Source organism: Gadus chalcogrammus, chromosome 13 (genome assembly GCF_026213295.1).
Source record: "Gadus chalcogrammus isolate NIFS_2021 chromosome 13, NIFS_Gcha_1.0, whole genome shotgun sequence".
In the NCBI taxonomy this organism is placed as follows: domain Eukaryota; kingdom Metazoa; phylum Chordata; class Actinopteri; order Gadiformes; family Gadidae; genus Gadus; species Gadus chalcogrammus.
In genome coordinates this window covers 8,895,371-8,918,047 of record NC_079424.1, presented here as the reverse complement: position 1 = coordinate 8,918,047, position 22,677 = coordinate 8,895,371, and the positions used below count along the sequence as shown (strand labels likewise).

Genomic DNA, 22,677 nt, shown 5'->3' with positions numbered 1-22,677 from the left:
ATGGCAAACGCCGATCATCTCCGCTGCTGGTCTAGGAGCAGATCTACGCCCTCAAAGCGGCGGTGTGTGAACCAATGGGTGACCTCACGGACGCCATGTCCAGGTTTGTAACCGTTTAGTGTTTGCGTGCGCTACTCACGGAGGTCTTGATGACATCGGCCCAGTCTGGCGCTACGTAGTACTCTGAGTTAGCGTCCAACCACTGGGACAGCTCCTTGATGGCTGGGGCCATGGCGCCCCCTAGCTGCAGCACAGAGAAGAGCAGGGGAGAGATGACCAACACATCGGCACTGCCGCTTCCTGCTGGATAGACTGAGAGTGGTCCCGGCCTATCCATGCGCTCGGGGCTAGGAGGGGTTGAATATCACTGTATAATACTCAGAATACACGCTAACATAATGATGATATATACTTGTGTATCGGTAATATTTGAGTGACTGAGAGCCACTGACTGCATGTGTGCGTGCGTGTGCGTTTGTGCGTGCAGATGAGTGTGCGTACCCGGCGCCCGGTCCCCCGGTGCACCACAGGGACCCTCTCCTCCCCGGTGAGGGAGCTGACGTCCAGCTTGGTGGGGTCTTTACAGCGATGTCGGCGCTGCTTGGGCCGCTCCACCAGGCCATGGAGCCCGGACTGAGGGGGGGGGGGGGGGAGAGGGTACGTCTCAACTCAACTAAACATCTCGACTGGAAGGAACCAATGGCACTAAGGTTCTATTAAGCTGCCTTTCATAATTTCTTCATTTATTGTAGAGAAATGTATTAACACATTAGCGCGCACCCAAGCTCAGCTGAACAGGAGAACAATTTGAAAAAAAATATTTCCTGTGAGGTCACAGCATGGTCGGAGAGGCCGAGCGCTGGGGACTCACGTGGGCGAAGGCTGGCAGGTCCATGCTGTAGCCCGGGTTCTGCCTCAGCCAATCCAGAAGGCCCTTACTGGCCGCCTGCCTATCAGCGGCCAACGTGTCGTTCTGGGGCGGGGTGGGGGCGGGGGTGGGGGTGGAGCAGGAGGAGGAAGGGGTTGGGGGGCCGGGGGGGCGGTCCGACGGCGAGGGAGAGGGCGAGGAGGTGGAGGAGGAGACGGAGGAGTGGCTGACTGCCTCCACCCTGCCCTGTATAGAGTGGGGGAGGGGGGGGGGGGGGGGAGAGTGAGAGAAGAGGGAGTGAGAGAGAGATACAGACAGAGAGAGTGAAGGGAGGTGAATAGGGAATGAGGGGGAGAGGAGGTGGACACCAGAGAAGGGAGGAAGAGGGATGGGGAAGGGGGGAAGGGAGGATGGAGGAAGAAACAGCGAAAGAGAGCGACGGTAGAGATAGGGAGGGAAGAATGAGAGGGGGTGAGAGTGGCGAGAGAGAAAAAAAGAGGAAGAGAAGAGAGCTGTTATTAGTGTGGTAATCTAGTTGGGTTCCAAAGAACAACACATTACATCTCAATCCTCCCTCTCCCTCTTCCTCCTCCTACTCCTCCTCCTCTCTCTCCTCTCTCTCTCTCTCTCTCTCTCCCTCCACCTCTCCTCGTACCATGGCCTCCTGCAGCTGGAGTCCTCTGCTCTTGGCGAACTCCGAGTACAGCGCCTCCATGTTCCTCCTCCTGCCACGCCTCCTCCTCAGCGAGTCGTCTCCCCTCGTGTTGCCGTTGACGATCTGTCCCGTCACGGGGTGGATGAGGCCCGCCTGGAGGATGCCCGCCATGTCCAGACCCCCCAGCGGCGCCGTGATGGGCGGGGGGAGCTTGTGGCCAGAGCCGGCCATTGTCGTCGTCGTCATGGTCGTCATGGCACCCTCTCCTCCTCCCATACTGCTGCTGCTGCTGGTACGGGTGCCTCCGGCCATATCCCCCGACGGTTTGGTCAGGTCGATGGCCACTTCCTGCCAGCCGTTGAGCAACATGGGTCCGCCCACGCGGTGAGAGGGCGGAGCCACCAACGGGGGTTTGTCACCGCCGACGGCGCCGGACAAGGAAGAGGAAGAGGAGGCCGACGTTTTGCTGGCAGAGGCCAAGATGGCGGCCTCATAGTCGTAGGGCCGCCGCCCCCCGGCCCGTTTGAGCTCAGGGAGGTAGGGCGGGGCCACCAACCTCTCCTGTAAGAGAGGCAAGGACGTGAGCCGCCACTGACCACGCCCAGAAGCCCCGCCACGGGCCTTGTACTGTCAGGTCCAGGGAGAGAGACAGGTAGGGAGAGAGGGACGGGTAGGGAGAGAGAGACAGGTAGGGAGAGAGGGACAGGTAGGGAGAGAGAGACAGGTAGGGAGAGAGAGACAGGTAGGGAGAGAGGGACGGGTAGGGAGAGAGGGACGGGTAGGGAGAGAGAGACAGGAGCAGGGAGAGAGACAGGTAGGGAGAGAGAGACAGGAGCAGGGAGAGAGGGACAGGCGGCGAAACAGGTGGGGGGAGAGATGTGGAGTAGAGTGGGGGGATAGATGGATTGGGGGAATAAGAGAGGGAGATATAGAGGTGGAGAGGGAGACAGACAGGGAGGAGGACAGCGGGACAAGGGCGAGAGACAGGTATGGAGAGTAACACAGGTTGGGAGGGACAGAGACGGGTGGGCAAGCAGGTGAGCGAGAGAGACAGGTGAGGAGACAGACAGGGTGGGAGGGAGATAGAGAATGAGAGATAATGTCGTTAGACACACATATGGACTTGGATACAACACAGATACACCTGTCCACTAAACCCGGGTATAGAACCCAGGTAGACATGCTGCTCCAACTGAGTAGAGAACCTAATACACCTGTCGGCTTCACCTGGGTAAAGAACCGAGATGGACAAGTCTGCTACATCTGAGTTGAGACTCTGATACACCTGTTGGTGTACACCTGTACACCTGTTGGTGCCTGGCTACACCAGGCACCAACCCGAGGGCTAATCTACTCTTGAATGACCTAAGTTACCCAACGTAGGTTAGTTCAAATATATGCTTGTTAACCAAGAATTGCTAAGTATTAAACTAATATTGTTTATCTAGTTCTTGTTCATACAGGAGGTTTTCTAATGTCGATTGCTTTCCTTATGATTAGCTAATCTAGGCTAGATAAACTAAAATAGCTCAGTTTAATGTAGGTCAATTTATGAATACTTGCTCATCTGAGTGAGTTCATGACAATTTCCTAATCTAGGTTTGCTAAAGAAGGCTGTTAAACTAGCAGTGAATACTTTTTTTTCCAAGCAGTGAATACTAGACTGGACACTTATGGACCAATGACATGGCAGGGTGGATGTGTTTTCGTCTATGCAGACATACAATCATATGTACAAGACAGTGAATGGAGGGGGTCATTCCCATATTAATGATCATTATTGATTTTAATCATTACTGGTTTTACCTTGGGTAGTCTGGTGAGCGGGGGAGGGATAGAGAAGGCTAACCCAGGGCTGGGCTGTTGGAGTCGGGCCTGGTGGGGCCCTGTGGGGCCTGCAGAGATGGAGCAGGGGGCTGTAGTAGGGAGGTAGCCAGCCCGGAGTGGATGATGCTGGGCTAGGCTGTTGGCCAGGCAGGGGTTAGCGGCCAGAGAGCTCGGGGAGTCGTACTGTTGACTGGACGAAGGCCACTTCCCCTTCAGCACAGCGTGACAGATGCTGTCCAGGCGGTTGATGATGACGCGATCCTGACAGGAAGTGGAACATCACACTGATTAAGCGCCTTCGATACAGTTTTTTGCTTTAGTAACCTTAATCATTAGAGAATCGTATGTAATGTCAGAAATTCATGTCATACAATCTGAAAGAGTAGAATGAGCCACTTGGGGAAGGAGTAGAAAATATTGTCCTGGGATAACTACAATATCCATTAGAGAATGTAGTGTAATACATATTGTACATATTCTAATATATAGCATTTTACATAATCTCTTATCTGGGCCACCCGGAGAAGGAGTCAAGATTCTTTCTCCCGGGACTTATAATGTGTGTAACCTAGTCAAGATTAATCTATAATAATATCTATAATCTTGGGACTTTCCCCTGAGATAATTGTATGTGCATAATATAAATTAAAGATTAATCTATAATCTAATTAATCATCTTATTCTAGAGGCAGTTTTGGCCCCTCGGGAAGGAGAAGAGGGCTTTCTTGTGAGATTAGTTGAATACAAGCAATCTTATCACGAATTATCAATAATTTAAACAAATGTATAATTGAATATAATCAATACTAATTTATAATCAAATGTAATCTGGATGTACCTTGGACCATGGGATAAAGAGAAGAGGGCTTTCTCCTGGGATTAGGTTAATGTAGATAATCAGGATTCATCAACAAGCTACTCTGGAGGTACCTTGGGCCACTCGGAGAAGGAGTAGAGGGCTTTCTCCTGCAGCAGCTTGCGGTGGGCTGCGGGGCGTCATGGAAGGCTGTCTGGAATCTCACACATGGCTAGGGAAGAGCTAGCGAGGGCTGGGGGCGGGGTAGGACCCACCACAGGCACTGGACCCGGGGGAACACATTGCGGTAGAAAACGTTGAATTTGGGTTTGTTTATTTAGGCCGTGTGGGCCACTGAAATATTGACCGCCTTGTTATCCAAAGGGTGCGCGTCTTTCCCTTGGATGCTTGAAGGTTAGACTGCAGACAGTGGGTTTCAACCCAGAACCTTCCACCTGGAAGTCAAACACAAACAACCTCACACGCAATCAAACATCAACGCTTCAGTCAAATCACTCAACACAACTGTCTTTCACATGTTCATTCATTCACATGGTCATTCGAGCTTCACGAGACCATCCCGATCTGGCAAGTTCCCATTATGTTCCTCTATACAGATCAACTTGGCCTTAATCCGGTTAATAGCCTTTTTCAAACTTGTGAAGATGCTAGGACTTATCAGCACACGGGTGAGGTATGATAGGACCAATCAGCACTCGGCGGAGGAAGCTTCAGTTGATGATGAACAAGGTGCGCCTCCCAAATTAAATAAAACAAGGCTGCACCAGAGGAAAGTATTTTTTTAGGGAGCGATCAAAAATTACAAGGGGACAACTAGTTGGTCTGGAGTTTGGGGATGAGTGGGTTGCTAAAGGTCAACTAGACACTAAGCCAGAAGATGCTTTCATCCCAATATTGAAACACCTGGTCACAGTGTTACATTTTAGAGGAACGCAAGGTGCGTTCAACTTAATGTTATTTTGACTAATGGAAAACTTGCTTTTATCAAAGCATTGTATTTGGAGGGTATAATGAAGCAAAGGACATCCTTTTAAGGACAACAGTTTCTCAAAACATCTCGACTCCATGCGTACCTGGTGATTTTGGCCTCTCCTCCTTCATCTGAACTTTGACCTGTGGGCTCTCAGGGGCTTCAGCCAGCCCCTCCCCTTGCTCCAGCTTGTGGGTCTGTACCGTGCTGTCAGCCTCCAGAAACTCCCTCTTGGTCTCCACCTTCGTGTCCGGGTAGGCTGTGAACCCAACCCCTTCAGGGCTTGGGTTCAGGCTTGATCTCAGAGCTGTCCGGGTAGCCGTCAAAGCCAAGACCTTCTGATTTGGTCTCGGGCTTCAGTTCGTTACAGTCTGGATACCCAATCAAGTCCACGCTCCCTGGCTTTGACTCTGACTTTATTCCAGCACCGTATGAGGCGAACTGAAGATGGTTCTCGGCTTTGGTGGAGAAGCTCAGATCTTCAGACTTGGACTCCATCTCTTCGGGTTTCACCGAGAACTCGAACTGCTCTGTTTTGGGCACAAGACCCTCCGTCTTGACGGTGTATCCGAGGAGGTTCGGGGGCTTGACGTCTGGAGCATTGTGTGGATACAAAGGTAACTCCTCCTCCATTGCCTCCCCTTTGGTCTCCTCCTTCTTGATGGGTCGGCCCACCAGGTGCGGTTTGCTATCCTCCTGCCACGCGGAGAACTTCCCATCCAGTCCCAGCTGACCAGGTTTGTCCTCACAGATCCTCCTGGCGTTGGCCATGTCGTCCTGGTCTACAACTCCATGTTGAGACTGCTGGAACCCTGCTTTCTCGTTCCTCTCGAAGGCAGACATAGACAGATCGGTCGGGGACGAATCAGAGGTGGACCAGTGGATGATGGAGTGTGCAGCGTAAAGGTTTTGTTGCAGCTCTCCTTTGTGTGGCTCCGGTTGCCCGGTGACGACTTCTGCGTCATGATCGCAGGGCGACAACGCAGAGTCGGGTGGGAGAGAAATGGCTCGGCCCAGGTTATCGTCGTCCGGAACTTCTGGGGTCATGGGAGTCCTTTCTGCACTAGAACCTTCTGCCATTCCTTCCATGAGTGGGAGGTCCGCTGACGGAATGTCCTGTGAACATCCATCCATTCCGTTCTGTTCGATTCTGTGACCAAGCCCCAGTCCATCCAACACGTCCTCCCCCTGCTTCTCCTCTTCCTCCATTGGGTCGCCCGCTGTCTTCAGCTCCAGCCTCCCCAGGGAGCCGAGCTCCTCCTGGGCCATGTTCTCCAGGTCCTCCCTGGAACAAGGTGGCTCCAGGAGGTCAGGAGATGGTTGGGGTGGGGTCTCCATGCTGTCTTCCTCCCCGGCTTCCATGTCTGGTTCTGGGGTCATGGCGATAATAGGGCCCCCTACCAGGGAGGGTCCGTCCAGAAGACCTAGACTATGGTCGTCAGCTGCAGAGACAAAGGAGAAGTCAGGAACGCACAACAGCTTTTCCTTCTTACGATGGTTATGTAAAATAATAATGAGATATCAGTCTGACATCATTTGATGTAATACTATGTGTGACTAGCTACCATAATAAAACCACAAGCATTATGGTAAGGATAAACCCTTTTATCCTTTCCAAAGCAACAAATAAATATTTGTATGTAAGAGGTTATAAGGTAAAGTCTGTCTGATGAATAATAAATAAATAAAATAAAAAACAGATTGTAAATTGTAGAGCGGTAGCAGTTAAACTTAGTCTAGTGCTGCATTCCTCAGCCCCAATGAATGGATAAAGTATCTCCTAGAATGACAAATGTCCAAACTGAGACCACTAACTCTGGGTGACCCACCTTGGTGTGTGCTGGACTCTCCGTGTCCCAGCACCTGGTCCTCTGTTGGGTCCAAGTTCCGCTCCAGGTCGTCCGTATCCATCTCCTCCACCTCCTCCTTGTCATCAAATTCAAACACTCCACTCCCTGTCTGCCGGGATCCTTCATCCTCGTCATGATTGGCTAGGGGCTCTGTGACATCAGAGTGGCCTAGCCTATCGTGAGGATCAGGGGCGGTGATGTCAGAGAGGGAGAGCGGGGGAGGCGGGACGTAGGGTGGAGGGGGGCTGGTTGAGAGGTCTGTGTGGTCAGCGCTGGCTTCTTCACTCACACCGATATCCTGGATGGAAAAAAATAAACCCAACACTTGGTCAATAAAATACAGAAACCCCTGTGTGGATGAAGTACAGAAAAATAACTGGTCAATTAGATAGAGAAACATATGGTCAATTAGATATGGAGACACCTGGTCAATTATATACAGAAAGTCCTGGTCAATAGACACATATTAAATACAGAATCACTTTGGCATGTGATCAAAACATAACCAATAACCCTAAGAAGATCAGTTAAATACAAGTTGGCTTGAGGTTGGGCTACAGGTTGGACCCCATGTTGAGTTACAAGTTGGCCTAAAGACTGGGCTACAAGTTGGACTGGATGTTGGACTGAGTCAGGCTACAAGTTGGACTACAGGTTGGACTACAAGTTCGGCTAGCGGGAGGGACTACCACCCGGACAATAAGTCAGGCTTCAAGTTGGACTACAATTTGGACTAGAGGTGGAACTACAACTCGGACAATAAGACAGGCTTCAGGTGGGACTACAGGTGGGACTACAGGTGGGACTACAGGTGGGACTACAGGTGGGACTACAGGTGGGACTGGTTGGACTACAGGTGATACTACAGGTGGGACTACAGGTGGGACTACAGGTGGGACTACAGGTGGGACTACAGGTGGGACTGGTGGTTGTGACTACAGTGGGTGGGGACTACAGGTGGGACTACAGGGGGGACCCCCCTACAGGTGGGACTGGTTGGACTACAGGTGATACTACAGGTGGGACTACAGGTGGGACTACAGGTGGGACTACAGGTGGGACTACAGGTGGGACTACAGGTGGGACTGGTTGGACTACAGGCGGGACTACAGGTGGGACTACAGGCGGGACTACAGGTGGGACTACAGGTGGGACTACAGGTGGGACTACAGGTGGGACTGGTTGGACTACAGGTGGGACTGGTTGGACTACAGGTGATACTACAGGTGGGACTACAGGTGGGACTACAGGTGGGACTACAGGTGGGACTGACCTTAAAGAGCATGTAGCTGGAGGACAGCGGCTCCCCGGCGTCCTCGGCCGAGGGGTGGGAGGAGGACGGGGGCGGGAGGCCCAGGCACTCCTCCAGAGTCCCTCCTTCCTCGCCCCCTGGGTCGGCCCCCTGCGCCTCCTCCTCGTCCTCCTCCAGGAAGCCCGGCTCCAGTGTAGGGGGGCCCAGGATGGGGTCTGCCTCGTTGAACATGTGGTGGGCCGGGCTGGAGTGGTCCGTCCCGTCCCAGGGAGCCTGGGGGGGGAGGAGGGGCCAGTCAGGGGTTAGACCATGGAGTGATGGATGGCTGGTCGATGGCTTTAAGGATGGACGGATGGATGGTTATGGACTTATAGAGATGGATGGATGATAAATGGGTGGTTGGAGATCCGTTGCGGATTGATGGACAGATCCATGGAAGATTAATGGATGTATATCAGGATGGTCAAATGGTAGATGAATATACGGATGGACGGAGGACCAGACGAGTGAGTTTGAAAGTGCTGCGACGCGTGATTCCACAAAAAAAATATGTAAAGAAAATATGATTTGATGTGGAGGACGATTCACAATGACGGGAGAGATGCGTTTTCATGTATACAACGTGCGACACATACAATTAAATCGCTTGGGTCATTGTACCAAATGAGTCACCTGCAGTCTGTCCAGCTCCACCGACGGAGCCATCAGGCCCGTCTCCTCCGAGGAGCCCTGCTGGCCCACCAGCACGTCACTGCGCAGCTTGGAGCCCAGGTCCGGGCCCCCCAGCCCGTACGAGTTGAGCATGCTCTGCCCCCCGGCGGCCGAGTTGAAGGGGAAGCCGTTGAGGGCTTCCTTGGAGGCCTTGCCCCCGTGCAGGGCGTCGGCCGACAGCGAGCCCAGCTCCAGCCCGTCGTCCAGCGGGGGGCAGTCCAGGAAGTCCGCCCGGGGTCCGGACACCATGGCCAGGCCGGGGGAGGCCGAGCCCTGGGGCCCGTCGGGGTTCGCCGGGTGGAGGTGGGGGTGGTGGTGGGGGTGGGAGGGCACCGGCGGCGGCGTGGAGTGGGGGTGGGGGTACTCTGGGGGCTGGGGTGAGTGGCAGCCCAGCCCCGAGTCGTAGAGGCAGCAGTGGGGGTGCGGCAGCTGCGGGTGGGCCGAGGAGGAGGACGTGGAGGAGGAGGAGGAGGAGACGGCGGCGGCGGGGTGGTGGTGGTGGTGGTGGTGGTGGTGGTGCTGGGCCGCGGCGTGGAGGTGGTGGTGGGGGCCGTAGCCCGCGAGGACAGCCGCTTGGCTCTCCTTCTGGACGTAGTTGCGGTGGGCGTCCAGGAAGGTGAGCTGGGGGTCGTTGAGGATGAAGTAGTCGGTGCGGCTGAGGCCGTGGCGGGCCGCCCCGATCAGCAGGTCCCGGTCGTGCTTCCCGCCCTCCCACCACACGGGGAGGTAGAGAGACGGCCGGCACAGCTGGAGGCGGGCGGACAGCAGCGGGTGGCGCAGGACCTGGGGGCGGGGGGGGGGGCGCATATTACTACATTAACCATGCACTGTTGGCAGCAGTAACATTATTCGTGTATTAACGTAAAAATTAATTATTCGTAGTCTGCATGTACTACTGTCAGAGGTACTATGCCTATTGGCATAGCACTGTGATTATAGAGTCATTTAGTGGATGCTTTATACAAAGACCACCCGACCTTACCTGTTCTCTAACACACCTGACCAGACCTCTCTGTTCTCTAACACACCTGACCAGACCTCACTGTTCTATAACACCCTGGACTCAACCTTACCTGTTCTCTGATTTTGCGGAGCAGTTCAATGCGGTACAGTGTCCTTGCTGCTCTCTCCTCTGTCAGCGGCTCCACAAACACTGCCGCATCCATCAGGCCTGGGCGAAAGACATGGAAACGGTCAGTAGAGAGGCGCAGTAAAGAGAAACAGAGAGATGTGTGTGGATGTCTGCAACAATAGAATTAAAGAACAGCTTCAACATGAAATGAGAACATGTAGAAGATGGATACATTGTGTCTGTCTGTCTGTCTGTCTGTCTGTCTGTCTGTCTATAGCAGTTTGCTGGCTTTCACCTTCGTCCTTCCTGGGCGGCAGTCTGCAGGCGGTCCTGCACATGTTGACGAAGGAGCTGAAGTATCTCTCCAGGCTCTGGTCCGTCTTCCTCTCCAGCCGTGCCAGCGCCCGGAACGTTGACCAATCAAACGCCTTCCTCTCGGGGTCGTACACCACGCCGAACGACGACACTGTGCGGTAGAAGTCCGCCTGTTCGCGCCGCGTCCACCTACAAAAAAACCCCACACTTTTTAACATTTCTTAATCAAAGGTCTTTGAGAAAGTCCCTCCGACATCCACATTGATCAAACAAAGACGAGTTCTGATTGGTTACCTCCGCTGCCACTCCAGAAAGAGTGGGTCCGTCTCCGTTGCGACCACGGAACACCGCCGCAGCTCCTCCCCAAGTTGCCACGCCAACGGGCCCCCAGCCCCACCATGGTGGGAGTGATGGGTGTGCTGATGGAGGAATTGTTGGTGCTGTTGTTGTTGTTGTTGTTGCTGATGTTGTTGTTGTTGGTGATGCTGCTGCTGCTGGAGCCCACCCCCTCCCATCGTCATGCCGACCAGGCCGTCGTGCATCAGGTAGTCGGGGCGGAGGGGGAGGGGTTCGCGGCGCATGGTGAAGCGCTGGTAGGCGGCGACCAAGCGCCGCAGCCGGGCCGTGAGGGCGGGGCCAGCGGGCCATGTGGGGGGGCGGGGACCAGCCTGCACCAGTTGCAGTTCCGCCACCCCACTTCCTGTCCCACTTCCTGTCCCAGGCGTTGCCATTACCAACGCTGTCGCCATAGTGTCCGTAATGAGGGGAGGGGGCAGGGGGGCCGCTGTTGTCATGGTGACCGCCGGGGCTTCGTCCAGGACCCCCGGCTCGCCGGCCGACTCGGAATCAGCTGGTAACCATGGAGACAGCACATCAGCACAAACACACCTGTACAACACAGCAAACTAATAACACCAACACGCTAATGAATGTATACATCAAATAACACATTAAGACATCAATAACAAGGAGGTCACAGTGTGGAGGCTGACCTCTGACCCCGTGAGTCTCACCTGGTGCCGTGGCGTCGTCAGGCTTCACCAGCGTGCTGCTGCTGGCCTCCCCCTACAGGACATGGTGTAATGTGTTCACTCTCACGTTCTCTGATTCACATCTACAGCTAAACACTGGGATATCAGTCACCAGTTTATGGTCCCCAAATGAAGTGCAAACATGAATACCTTTATTGAAGAGAGAGACAAAGATGATGAAAGCAAGAGTGATGGAGATAAATGGACAGTGTGTGAGAGTTATGGAGATAAATGGATAGTGTGTGAGAGTGAAAGAGTTAAATGGATAGTGTGTGACAGTGATGGAGATAAATGGAAAGTGTGTGAGAGTGAATGAGAGAAATGGCGTGGGTGTGGGAGAGTGATGGATGAATGCAGTGAGTCTTTGTGAAAGTGATGGAGATAAATTGAAAGTGTGTGAGGGTGATGGAGATAAATGGAGTGAGTATGTGAGAGTGATGGATGAACAGAGTGAGTGTATTTGAGTGACAGTTAGTCCGCGGGCATGCTGGTTCTCACCTTGTTGCCCTCCTCTCTCTTCTCCTCCACATCTTCCCTTGGTTCATCTTCCCTTGGTTCTTCCACTTCCCTCTGCTCCCCCTCTTCCTTCTGCTCCCCCCCTTCCCTCTCCTCCTTCTGCTCCCCCTCTTCTCTCTGCTCCCCCTCTTCCCTCTGCTCAACCTCTTCCCTCTCCTCCCTCTCTTCTCCTCCGTCAGGCTTGATCTCCGTCTCATCCTTCATCTCTGTTTCATCCTTCAACTCCGTCTCATCCTTCAACTCCGTCTCATCCTTCATCTCCTCGCTCTTACACACACTGCAAAGGGGGAGAAGAGGAAGAAGAGGATGATTAGAGAATAGGAGAGGAGGTGAGAAGAGGGGAGACAAGTAGATGAGGGAAGAGGAGAATGGAAGAGGAGAAGAGGAGGGAAGAGCAGGAGAAGAGAAGGAGAGAAAAGAATAGAGGAGAGGAAGGGAGGAAAGAGTAAGAGAAGAGGTGGAGAATAGAAAAGGAAGAAAGGAGTAGGCCTTTAAGCTCACACAACAAACAAGCACCTTGGGTAGAAGGTAGGGAATATGAAAGAGACAAATGATCATCGAAACTGGAAAACCCAAAATGTCTGTGTGTCTGTGTCTGTGTGTGTGTGTCTGTGTGTGTGTGTGTGTGTGTGTGTGTGTGTGTGTGTGTGTGTGTGTGTGTGTGTGTGTGTGTGTGTGTGTGTGTGTGTGTGTGTGTGTGTGTGCTCTACCTGTCTGCGGCCTCGGCCCCTCCCTCCCCGGCGGTGTGTTCTGCGGATAGCGCCATAGCGTCAGGCATGCCCACCCTCTCCAGGAAGCACAGCTCAGGGTCCGCACGCATAGCCATGTAGCGCTCGTAGCCTGGAGCACGCACACACACACACGCGCACACACGCACAAATACACACACACACACACACACACACACACACACACACACACACACACACACACACACACACACACACACACACACACACACACACACACACACACACACACACACACACACACACACGTGCGCGCGTTAGTTGTCATAGTTACAGTGGTTCTATCAAACCCTTTTACGCAATGGTTACCGTTTGTGTCTAAACCGCTGTAGTAGCCATAGTTACGGTGTTCAGGTCTAAACTATTCGGTGTTAACGTTGAAACCATTCGATTGCCATAGGAACAGCGACGGGGTGCCTAAACTGTCGGTGGTCGTCATAGTTACCGTGTTTGTGTACTCCTATGAGGAGGGACTTGTCTGCCTCTCTGTCCCACCAGCCAGCCGGGATCTCGATGTAGTCGATGTCCGGGAGAGCCACCTCCAGCTTACTGACAACACAACGACACTCGACTCATACACAGCGTCCACAGCAGGTGCGCCGTCTAAAACAGGTGGGTCTGCGCACCGCCTCTACCAGGTGTGCCAACTAAAGCAGGGGGGCTTGCATACCTGGCAGGGATTCCCTCCAGAGCCTGATTGGCCGCTTCTCCGAGCACCTCCACCTTTAGGTAGTACAACATCCGCACCCTCAGCAGAACCCTGGGAGGAGAGGAAGGAAACAAGGAAGGAAGGAAGGTCAGTATCCATCCAGCGTAATGCAGGGCTTGTTAGGTTGGTTCAGCTGTGTAATGTGGTGCCACCGGTACTGACTTGTTGCAGTGCTGTTTGAGGTGCTTCTTGTAGCTGTCGTCCTGAAGGACCACCTCAGGGTTGCAGTGGACCAGCCAATCAGCGCTCTTCACCTCAGGGGCGTTCAGCTGGTTCTTCAGCTTCTTGCCCTTCCGGCCGCGAGGGACTGGCACCGACAGACCTTTTATGATCATCAATGGAATTTGATTGAAGTGTTACTCAATATCACCGGCATAGTTCATACCCATATTAAAAACAGCAAATTAACAATCAGCACCACAGGCACATGGGAAGCTATGCGGATGCCAACCATCTTGACAGTGGTTAGGAATGGTTCAATTAAGTGAGATGCTTATAAGAAGCTATGCTAACCAGAGTTGGTTAGGGTTAGGAAATAGGCGGAACAGAGTGTTTTAGCTGACGGGGGCCAAGGGGTTAGGGTTAGGGGCTAGGCTAAACAGAGTGGTTTAGCTGGGGGCTGAGGGGTTAGGGTTAGGGGTTAGGAATAGGAGCCAGGCTAACCAGAGTGGTTCATCAAGGCCTGGTCCTGGCCCTCCTTGCTGGGGGTGATGAGGTCCCAGATGAAGCTCTTGATCTTGTCGTCTCCTTTGTAGTGTCTCAGGCAGTACACAAGTAGAGCCCTTTAACACACAAATACACAATATTAGTTAAACAGACAACACTGTCTCAAACAGAGCCCAATAAACATACAACCTGACCATCAACAACCTTATGAATATATAGTCAACCATTTCAGTAACACACACGCACACACACAAAAACAACATTAGTATCACAAACACACACACACACATCAGCAACATCATTGTCACGCACACCAAACATCAACCACCAAGTATCCCACACACAGTATTACACAGGTCTGTCCTCTTACCTGCAGACAGCCTCCATGTCATTCTCTGTCAGGTGCCACTTAAACCGACCGTGGTTCAAGATGTCCTTCCACCTCCCCCAACTGGGGGGGAGAGAGGGGAAGAAGAGAGGGGGAGAGGGAAATACATGGAGGAAGAGAGACATTATATATTCATACATTGCCCAAAACAGTGATAATAATAATAATAATAATAATAATACATTTAATTTAGAGGCGCCTTTCAAAACACCCAAGGTCACCTTACAGAGCATATAGTCATCATACATATTTAAAAAAAAAAAAACAAGACATTGTGGAAAAATAAATAAATAAATAAATAAATAAATAAACATAAGCAATAAGAAATAAATAAAACAAAAACAAGACAAAACAAAACAAAAAAAACAATCAAAACAGTGATCAGTTAGACGTTGTGTGCGAGTTTGAACAGGTGATAGGTAATAGTCACACATGTAATGAACTAGCTGTTACCAGTAGGCCGCATTTATTATTATCCAATCAAAACATTGGATACCTCCATTGACCTACAGGGCAGTACTACACAACTGAAGTCCTAAGAGTTATTATGGGCTGTGAGCAGGTCTGCCTCATATTGACACCTGCATCTAAATATTGCCACTGCGCTGCAGATGGTTGTCATGGACAACTGAGGTGAGACTGCTGCCTGCTGCTGGTGGTACCATCAACGCCAGCGAGCGCATGCCACGACCGTACACCACCAAAGGTACCACAAAAGAAAACAAAAGTAGCTCCGACCATCACCATGATACACAATATTGCTTTCGGGAGTTATATAGCTCTTAGCCTAGCTCTTAGCCCAGCCTTTTCCGTGGACTAGCTCCAAGCTTAATTCAATCTAGCTCTTAGCCTAGCCTAGCTTGTAGCCCGTTCAGTCCAGCTTTTCACCTCCCACGGTGGAGTGAATGAACCCCTGGGGTCATGTGGGGGTCGAGGTGTGCCTACCCGAAGATGAGCAGATTCTTCTCGACCCGGAAGCACTCGGCACGGAGGTAGCGCCGCGCTCGCTCGCCCAGCCGGCGCGAGCGACTGGGCCGTTCCTCTGAGTCGCTGTCCAGCTCAGAGAACTCCATCAGCTCGTCGTCCTCAAACGAGTTGTAGTGGCGGGTCTGCTTCCTCACCCGCGGGGTGTCGATGACCAGGGACTCCTTGGGGAGGGGGAGAGAGGGGAGGGGGTAGGCAAATTAAAAGGGTGCGGGGAAATAGAGCAAGGGATGGGAAGAGAGATGGTGTGAGAGAGATAGTAACATGTAAACAGTGGGGGAATAGAGAGAGACAAGAGAAAGAGAGAGAGAGAGAGGAACAGTAAGAGAGAAAGTTGTAGAGGAGAATTGAGTGAGAGGGTGAGGTAGAGAGAAGGAGTGAGAGTGAGTGAGTGAGAAAGGGAGAGCAGTGAGATGAACAATGAGAGGTTGGAAGAGATAGGTAGAGAGATAGCTTAAGAAAGAATGAGAGTGAGGAAGAGACATTATATAGAATATGGGGTCAATTAAAATCAAATAAAACAGATGCAAGCACAAAAGAGACAGAAGAGAAGGAAGAGAAGTGAGGAATGTATTCTCCCCTACCTTCTCTGATTTGGAGTCTATCTCCAACTCCGCAATCTTGGCCCACTTGGCCCAGAAGTTGGGGTCGTCAAGGGAGATGTCTGTCCTGTTCCCAGAAGACACAAAACTGGCCTGTAGGCATGTGGGCCGAGGGGAGGAGAGATCAAACCACCTGTTATCAGAGTTCTGGTAGCTTACACCTGACATATTGCCAAGTCACAACAGGTAAATAGAACAGAACATAGGCGGAATATGATCGCTCCTCTGGGATTTCATTACAGCCGAGTGAACGATCCAGCCAGCCGTGTTTATTGGTGTCTGGTAGTTAAAGGGTTTTTAATTATTGTACGACTCCCCTTTAATTGCTATAGAAGGAAAGAGGTGGTCATTCTGAGGTTTTAATAGTGCAATTAGATGTCAACGAAACATCACACTGGGCTATTTTCTAATTTAAGGAAGGACTGCTTAATACAAATGTTGTGAAAAGACTAAAATATATAGTTATAGATATACATAAAAAAAAGACCAATCACATCAATGAACACATTTTTTCGTGCATTTATCAGCAGAGTGGATTTTGTAAACCGCCTTTTTATTTTCAAACCACAAATATGAAGCCGTCTTATACTAAAGCATAGCAGAGGGTGACTGATCCCTTTTAAGGAGACGGCAGTAACGAAGCCGATAGCCGAGACGATGGTCACCGAGGCGTGGGACTGAAGGGTACCTTGGCGAAGGTGGAGCCCTTGCCCTCAGACTCGATGGTGATGGTCTGGGTTCTTCTCTGGAGGATCTGGTCGATGTCTTCCTCACAGAACTTGGAGCCCTCGTCCTCGTCGTCCATCAGGGCTCCGTACGCACCCTTCCTCAGCAGGTCCTCCACCTCCAGCTTAGACAACTGCTGCGTCTTGATACACGCAGGCCTTACAGTCAATAATCACATAGTCGCCATACGCTTTCAGGAAAGGACGGAGCGGTCCTTGACGCAGGCTTAGTCTTAAACATCGCAACTTTAAACTTTATCATCATGTATAGTATATGAGCGTGAAGCATTTTTTCACCTGCTTTTCACTTTTTCAAAGAAAGATCGACCCTGGATTTGAAACCTTCTTGCTGTCCAGCAGCAGTGCTAACTGCACTGTTCCCCCCAATATAATAAATCGTATGCATAATGTAACATGCATATTATGATATGATGTACCCCATTGACGCTGCCTTTGCGGTTGATGTCCTGTAGAACAGCCTTGTCCAGACCCAGTTTCAGGCTGGCCTTATCAAACATCTCCCTCTCATACGAGTTCCTGGTGATCAGCCGATACACCTTCACCGCCTTCGACTGGCCAATCCGGTGGCAGCGCGCCTGAGCCTGGTGGGAGGGGGTGGAGCAAACACAGGAAGTTGAAACACTTACACTGAAAAGGGCTTGATGTGATGAAGCTGCATGCGGTTCTGGTCTGCGTGTGTGTCTGTATTACAGTGTGTGTGTGCGTGCGTGCGTGCGTGCGTGCGTGCGTGCGTGCGTGCGTGCATGCGTGCTTGCGTGCGTGCATGCGTGCGTGCGTGCGTGCGTGCGTGCGTGCGTGCGAGCGTGCATGCGTGCTTGCGTGCGTGCGTGCGTGCGTGCGTGCGGGCGGGCGGGCATGCGCATGTGTGTGCGTGTGTACCTGCAGGTCGTTCTGGGGGTTCCAGTCGGAGTCGAAGATGATGCAGGTGTCCGCGGCGGTGAGGTTGATTCCCAGCCCCCCCGCCCGCGTGCACAGCAGGAACACAAAGCGGTCCGAGTCGGGCCGGGAGAAGCGATCGATGGCCGCCTGCCGGAGGTTCCCGCGCACGCGCCCGTCGATGCGCTCGTACGTGTAGCTGAGGAAGAGCAGGGGAGGTTTCAGTACCAGGCCAGCAGAGGAAGAACGTTCTCGACTCAACAGGTTCTAAAGCAAAGGAGAGACCTTTGTATTCCCGTGACCACGGTCAATGTTAAACTTAATTCAGTAGGGACACACACACACACACACACACACTCAGTCGAGTCAAGAACACTATGTGCTCCCTTCCCTGATGGATGAATAAAGTCATTAGAAAACGTTGCCAAGCAATACGCTGACATACACAACTTTTCTCTTTTCCTCCACCGCCCCAACTCTCTCTCGCTTTCGGTCTCTCCTTCAATCTGCATCTCTCCCGCCCTCCCCTCTCCCTCTCTACCTTCCCTTTTCTCCATACATATGAGGCTGCTGTTTATTCAGCCAGTCAACTTTGCTGGATGAAGCTAGGACTTAGTTAATTCTTTGCTGGTTAGCTAACCGTCTCTGGATGAGGCTAGTGCTTAATTAGCTCTGCGCTAGTTTTCCGCCGTCACTGGATGAGGCTAGTGCTTAATTAGCTCTGCGCTAGTTTTCCACCGTCCCTGGATGAGACTAGTGCTTCATTAGCTCTGCGCTAGTTTTCCACCGTCTCTGGATGAGGTTAGTGCAAGTACGCTCTGTGCTAGGGAGCCCACCGTCTCTGGATGAGGTAGTCCTCCAGGATGTCGAGGCAGCGGACCATCTGGGAGAAGACGAGCACCTTGTGCCCCCCGGCCAGCAGCTTGGGCAGCAGCTTGTCTATCAGCACCAGCTTCCCCGCACCCTGGATCATGGCCTGCAGCTGGAAGTCCCACGCATCCGGGCTGTGGCTCTTCCTGAAGCTGTCCAGGATCTTCTCCTCCGCTCCTGGAGGGGAGGAGATCCATTGAACAAGTATTCAACCAAGAGATCCCCGTTGAGTTTCAGAATACATTTTTCAAAGGAGACAGGCAGCAGCAGAAACAAAAAACACATACAGAATTGGAAGGAGTGGAGAGAAAAGGAGAGAGAGAAGGAGAGAAGGATAGAGAGCAGAAGAGGGAAGGAGGAGAGAGAGGGGGATAGAGGGAAGGAGAGCAACAGTTAGGGAAGGAGACAGAGAAGGAGGGAAAAGGAGCGAAAAGGATAGAGAGAGGGAAGGAGGAGAGAGGGGATAGAGGGAGGGAGAGCAACAGTGAGGGAAGGAGACAGAGAATGAGAGAGAAGGATGGAGAAGGATAGAAAGAGGGAAGGAGAAGTGTGATTGTGTGTGTGTGTGTGTGTGTGTGTGTGTGTGTGTGTGTGTGTGTGTGTGTGTGTGTGTGTGTGTGTGTGTGTGTGTGTACCTATGATGAGCTAGGGGTGTTTGTGCTTGTACCCGAGAGGCCAGGGTGTGTGTGTGTGTGTGTGTGTGTGTGTACCTGTGATGAGGTAGGGGTGGTTGCAGCACTTGCGTAGCTCCATCATGGTGTTGATGAGGTTGGGCATGTTGTGCTGGTTGGCACCTTTAGACAGGAAGGAGAAGTTCTTCTCCAGGATGGCCCGGTAGTATTTCTTCTGCATATTGGTCAGCTCGACCTGCAGGGGGCAGCACCGCAACACACCGGCTGTTACACATTCTGGAAACCAGCCTCCAGGGATAGATGTAGTACTACACTTTATGTCAATTACCCAGAAAGGTGAGGACTGCATCTTATCCAAAAATTTGATATAATGTGCAAACATACATCACATAATTGTTGGCACAGAGAATGCACAAAAGTACACACCAATGTTACTTACATAATGCACACACACAGCGCACCTCATCATATATATACACACACAAATCCAACACACCTTATCTCACTCACACACACACACACACACACACACACACACACATAAATAATAAGGCAGTGTTCCAGAACTTCTCATCTCGTCCTCACATCAGTCAGGCAGATAGCTACCTCTATGATGGTCTCTTCTTTAGGTGCCAGGTTCTTCTCTACATCATCCTTCAGCCTCCTCAACATCATGGGCTTCAAGATAGCCTGTAGCTTCTTCACCTGAGAGGAGACGAGAGGATACGAGAGGAGATAGGAGCGGAGCGGAGAGGTGGAAGAGAAGATAAGGGAGGTGAAAGAGATTGGGGAGGGGAGGAGATTGGTATGAAGAGACGTCATGTTCTGTATTGATATGGTCCTCATCGTCAAGGCAAGGCAACTTTACTTATTTAGCACTTTTCATACACGAGGCAGACTCAAAGTGCTTCACATAGAAACAACGTCATACAATAATATAAAATAATAAATAAGTAAAAGAAAACATAGGCAAAGTAAAAAAAAAAGGCATTGTAGAGTATTAAAATTAAAATAGATAGAAAATAAAGGCAGTGTTAAAAAAGCACGTGCAATGTATTTAAGATTTAGCAGAGCGCTAAAGCAAACATAAAAGTCTTCATACACTTTATATATAATGTAGTGGAGGTCGGACAGACCTGCTCCTCTGTCTTCAGGTCCCCAAACTCCTCCAGGAAGGTGCTCTCTGAGGGGAACTGCAGCGGCTCCAGGAAGTTCAGCAGACTGAACAGCTCCTCCACAGAGTTCTGCAGAGGAGTGCCGGTCAGCAGAACCTTGTGTTCCTATAGCAAAGCAAGCGACAGGATCTGTTACCTCTGGAAGACAGCTTAGAACCACTAGCCATTGATCACATGCTGTTCGCTCGGAACACACACACACACACACACACACACACACACACACACACACACACACACACACACACACACACACACACACACACACACACACACACACACACACACACACACACACACACACACACACACACACACACACACATCCTTTACACTCTTGAGCTGCAGTACCAAGTGACTTTCCCTGGTGTGGGACTACCAGAGGGGATCTCATCTCCTCCTCAAGCACATCATCATCTAACAGAGCACAGAGATGTGCGTGTGTTTGTGTTGTGTGACCGAGCGGGGGGCTACGCACCAGGTTCATCATCTTCAGGCCCTCCAGCAGCTTACAGTTGCGGTTCTTGAGGCGGTGGGCCTCGTCGATGACCACGCAGCGCCAGTGGAGCTTCTTCAGCTCGGGGCAGTCGGCCATGATCATCTCGAAGGTGGTGATCACCCCGTGGAACTTCAGCACCCCTGGGATAGAGTTCCCCTGGGAGAGGAGAGAGAGAAGAGGGACCGTTAAGCTGTGTGCAAATAGCAGAGCGCAATAATGCAACGGTAATGAATGACCACTCCCTGCCTGGGGGTCTCTTTCTCCTTCCCTCTCTCCAGACTTTACCTCTGCAATGTCTCTCCTTCTGGGGTTCTCTCTCTCGCTCTCTCCCCCCACTGCACCTCTGTGTCTCCATCTGGGGGTCTCCCTCTCCCACCCCTCCCTTCTATACACGTCTTTGTCTCTCTAACTGGGGGTCTCTTTCTCCTTCCCTCTCCCCCCCACTAAACCTCTATGTCTCTATCTGGGGGTCTCTCTCTCTCGCTCTCTCCCCCACTAAACCTCTATGTCTCTATCTGGGGGTCTCTCTCTCTCGCTCTCCCCCCCACTAAACCTCTATGTCTCTATCTGGGGGTCTCTCTCTCTCGCTCTCTCCCCCCCACTAAACCTCTATGTCTCTATCTGGGGGGGTCTCCCTCTCTCTCCTCTTCCCTCCCCTCCCTTTTATACATATCTTTGGCTCTCTACCTGGGGGTCTCGGTAGAACATCTCGTACTGCAGGATCATCTGCCGGCTGATCTGGGAGCCGTGGTAGACGATGGCGTTGAGGGGGGTCCACGTGCGGAACTCCCGCTCCCAGTTGGTGATGGTGGAGAGGGGTGCAATGACCAGGAAGGGCCCGCGGATGCCCAGGCTGAACATCTCGTACAGGAAGGTGATGGACTGGATGGTCTTCCCCAGACCCATCTCGTCGGCCAGGATGCAGTTCTTCCTGTTGGGATCAGAACGAGATGAAACACACGTACAACTGTGAGACAGCATTCTGATTTGATTGTGTCTGTGTGTTCATTCATCTCATTGATGTTGCTATTTTCTTCACCGTCGCTTTATTTCTGGTTTCATTTTATTCACTGTTTTCTACATAATATTGTTATACTTTGGGAATATGCAAATGTGTTTTTGTCATGCCTCTCTCTCTCTCTCCAAAGAGAGAGAGAAAGAGAGAACAGAGACGAGCTATCTTGATGACCTAGTGTGCGCAAATGTATATGAATGCAGACTAAATGAATCAGTCCTTGCGTGCGTGCATGGGTACATGCGTGCGTGTGTGTGTGTGTGTGTGTGTGTGTGTGTGTGTGTGTGTGTGTGTGTGTGTGTGTGTGTGTGTGTGTGTGTGTGTGTGTGTGTGTGTGTGTGTGTGTGTGTGTGTGTGTGCATGCGTAGCCGTACCGATGGTACCAGTTGAAGAGCAGCCAGTTCATGCCCTCCAGCTGGTATTCTCGGAGCTGGTTGGCCCCGCGGTAGTCTTTGGAGTGCCCCAGCTTCTGCCACTTATCAGGGAGGGGTCGCTCCTACACAGGGCAGGGTCAGGGGAACATCAATACAGCCACCAGCACTGGACACTGATCGGGAAATGATTCGCTTTCAGACTTCCACAACGATGCCAAACACGTAGCAAACGCACGCACACACAGTCGGGATGTGCAGCCAGATAGTTGCTTGTGAGGTAGAGCAGGTTTGTGTGCGGAGGTGTCCCTGAGCAAGACTGCTAACCTAACTGCTTCAGACGAGCTGGCTGTGGCCTTGCATGACTGACACCACTGTCGATGTGAGAATGTGGGTATGAATGGGTGAATTTGAGCCAATAATCGCAAAGTGCTTCTGAAGGCCTCAGGTTGCAAAAAGTGCTTTATAAATGCAGTCCATTGACAAATCTTGTGCGTGCAGGTTTGTGTCC

General features: G+C 51.7%; 1 protein-coding gene across 1 annotated transcript in view; it reads right to left on the bottom strand.

The window, feature by feature from the left end:
* Positions 1–22,677, bottom strand: part of chd6 (chromodomain helicase DNA binding protein 6) — a 54,837-nt gene that overhangs the window by 7,262 nt on the left and 24,898 nt on the right. Inside the window, 33 exon segments of the mRNA XM_056606889.1 lie at positions 140–244; positions 502–633; positions 872–1,114; positions 1,524–2,150; positions 3,330–3,611; positions 4,281–4,429; positions 5,241–5,418; positions 5,420–6,579; positions 6,967–7,285; positions 8,261–8,512; positions 8,912–9,733; positions 10,024–10,121; positions 10,318–10,526; positions 10,632–10,989; positions 11,977–12,161; positions 12,595–12,724; positions 13,079–13,182; positions 13,304–13,393; positions 13,505–13,664; positions 14,006–14,124; positions 14,379–14,459; positions 15,342–15,544; positions 15,965–16,075; positions 16,671–16,850; positions 17,145–17,309; positions 17,608–17,803; positions 18,441–18,651; positions 19,185–19,341; positions 19,713–19,811; positions 20,243–20,386; positions 20,760–20,936; positions 21,468–21,711; positions 22,170–22,291. Of these exon segments, the coding sequence (XP_056462864.1) occupies positions 140–244; positions 502–633; positions 872–1,114; positions 1,524–2,150; positions 3,330–3,611; positions 4,281–4,429; positions 5,241–5,418; positions 5,420–6,579; positions 6,967–7,285; positions 8,261–8,512; positions 8,912–9,733; positions 10,024–10,121; positions 10,318–10,526; positions 10,632–10,989; positions 11,977–12,161; positions 12,595–12,724; positions 13,079–13,182; positions 13,304–13,393; positions 13,505–13,664; positions 14,006–14,124; positions 14,379–14,459; positions 15,342–15,544; positions 15,965–16,075; positions 16,671–16,850; positions 17,145–17,309; positions 17,608–17,803; positions 18,441–18,651; positions 19,185–19,341; positions 19,713–19,811; positions 20,243–20,386; positions 20,760–20,936; positions 21,468–21,711; positions 22,170–22,291 (7,812 nt within the window).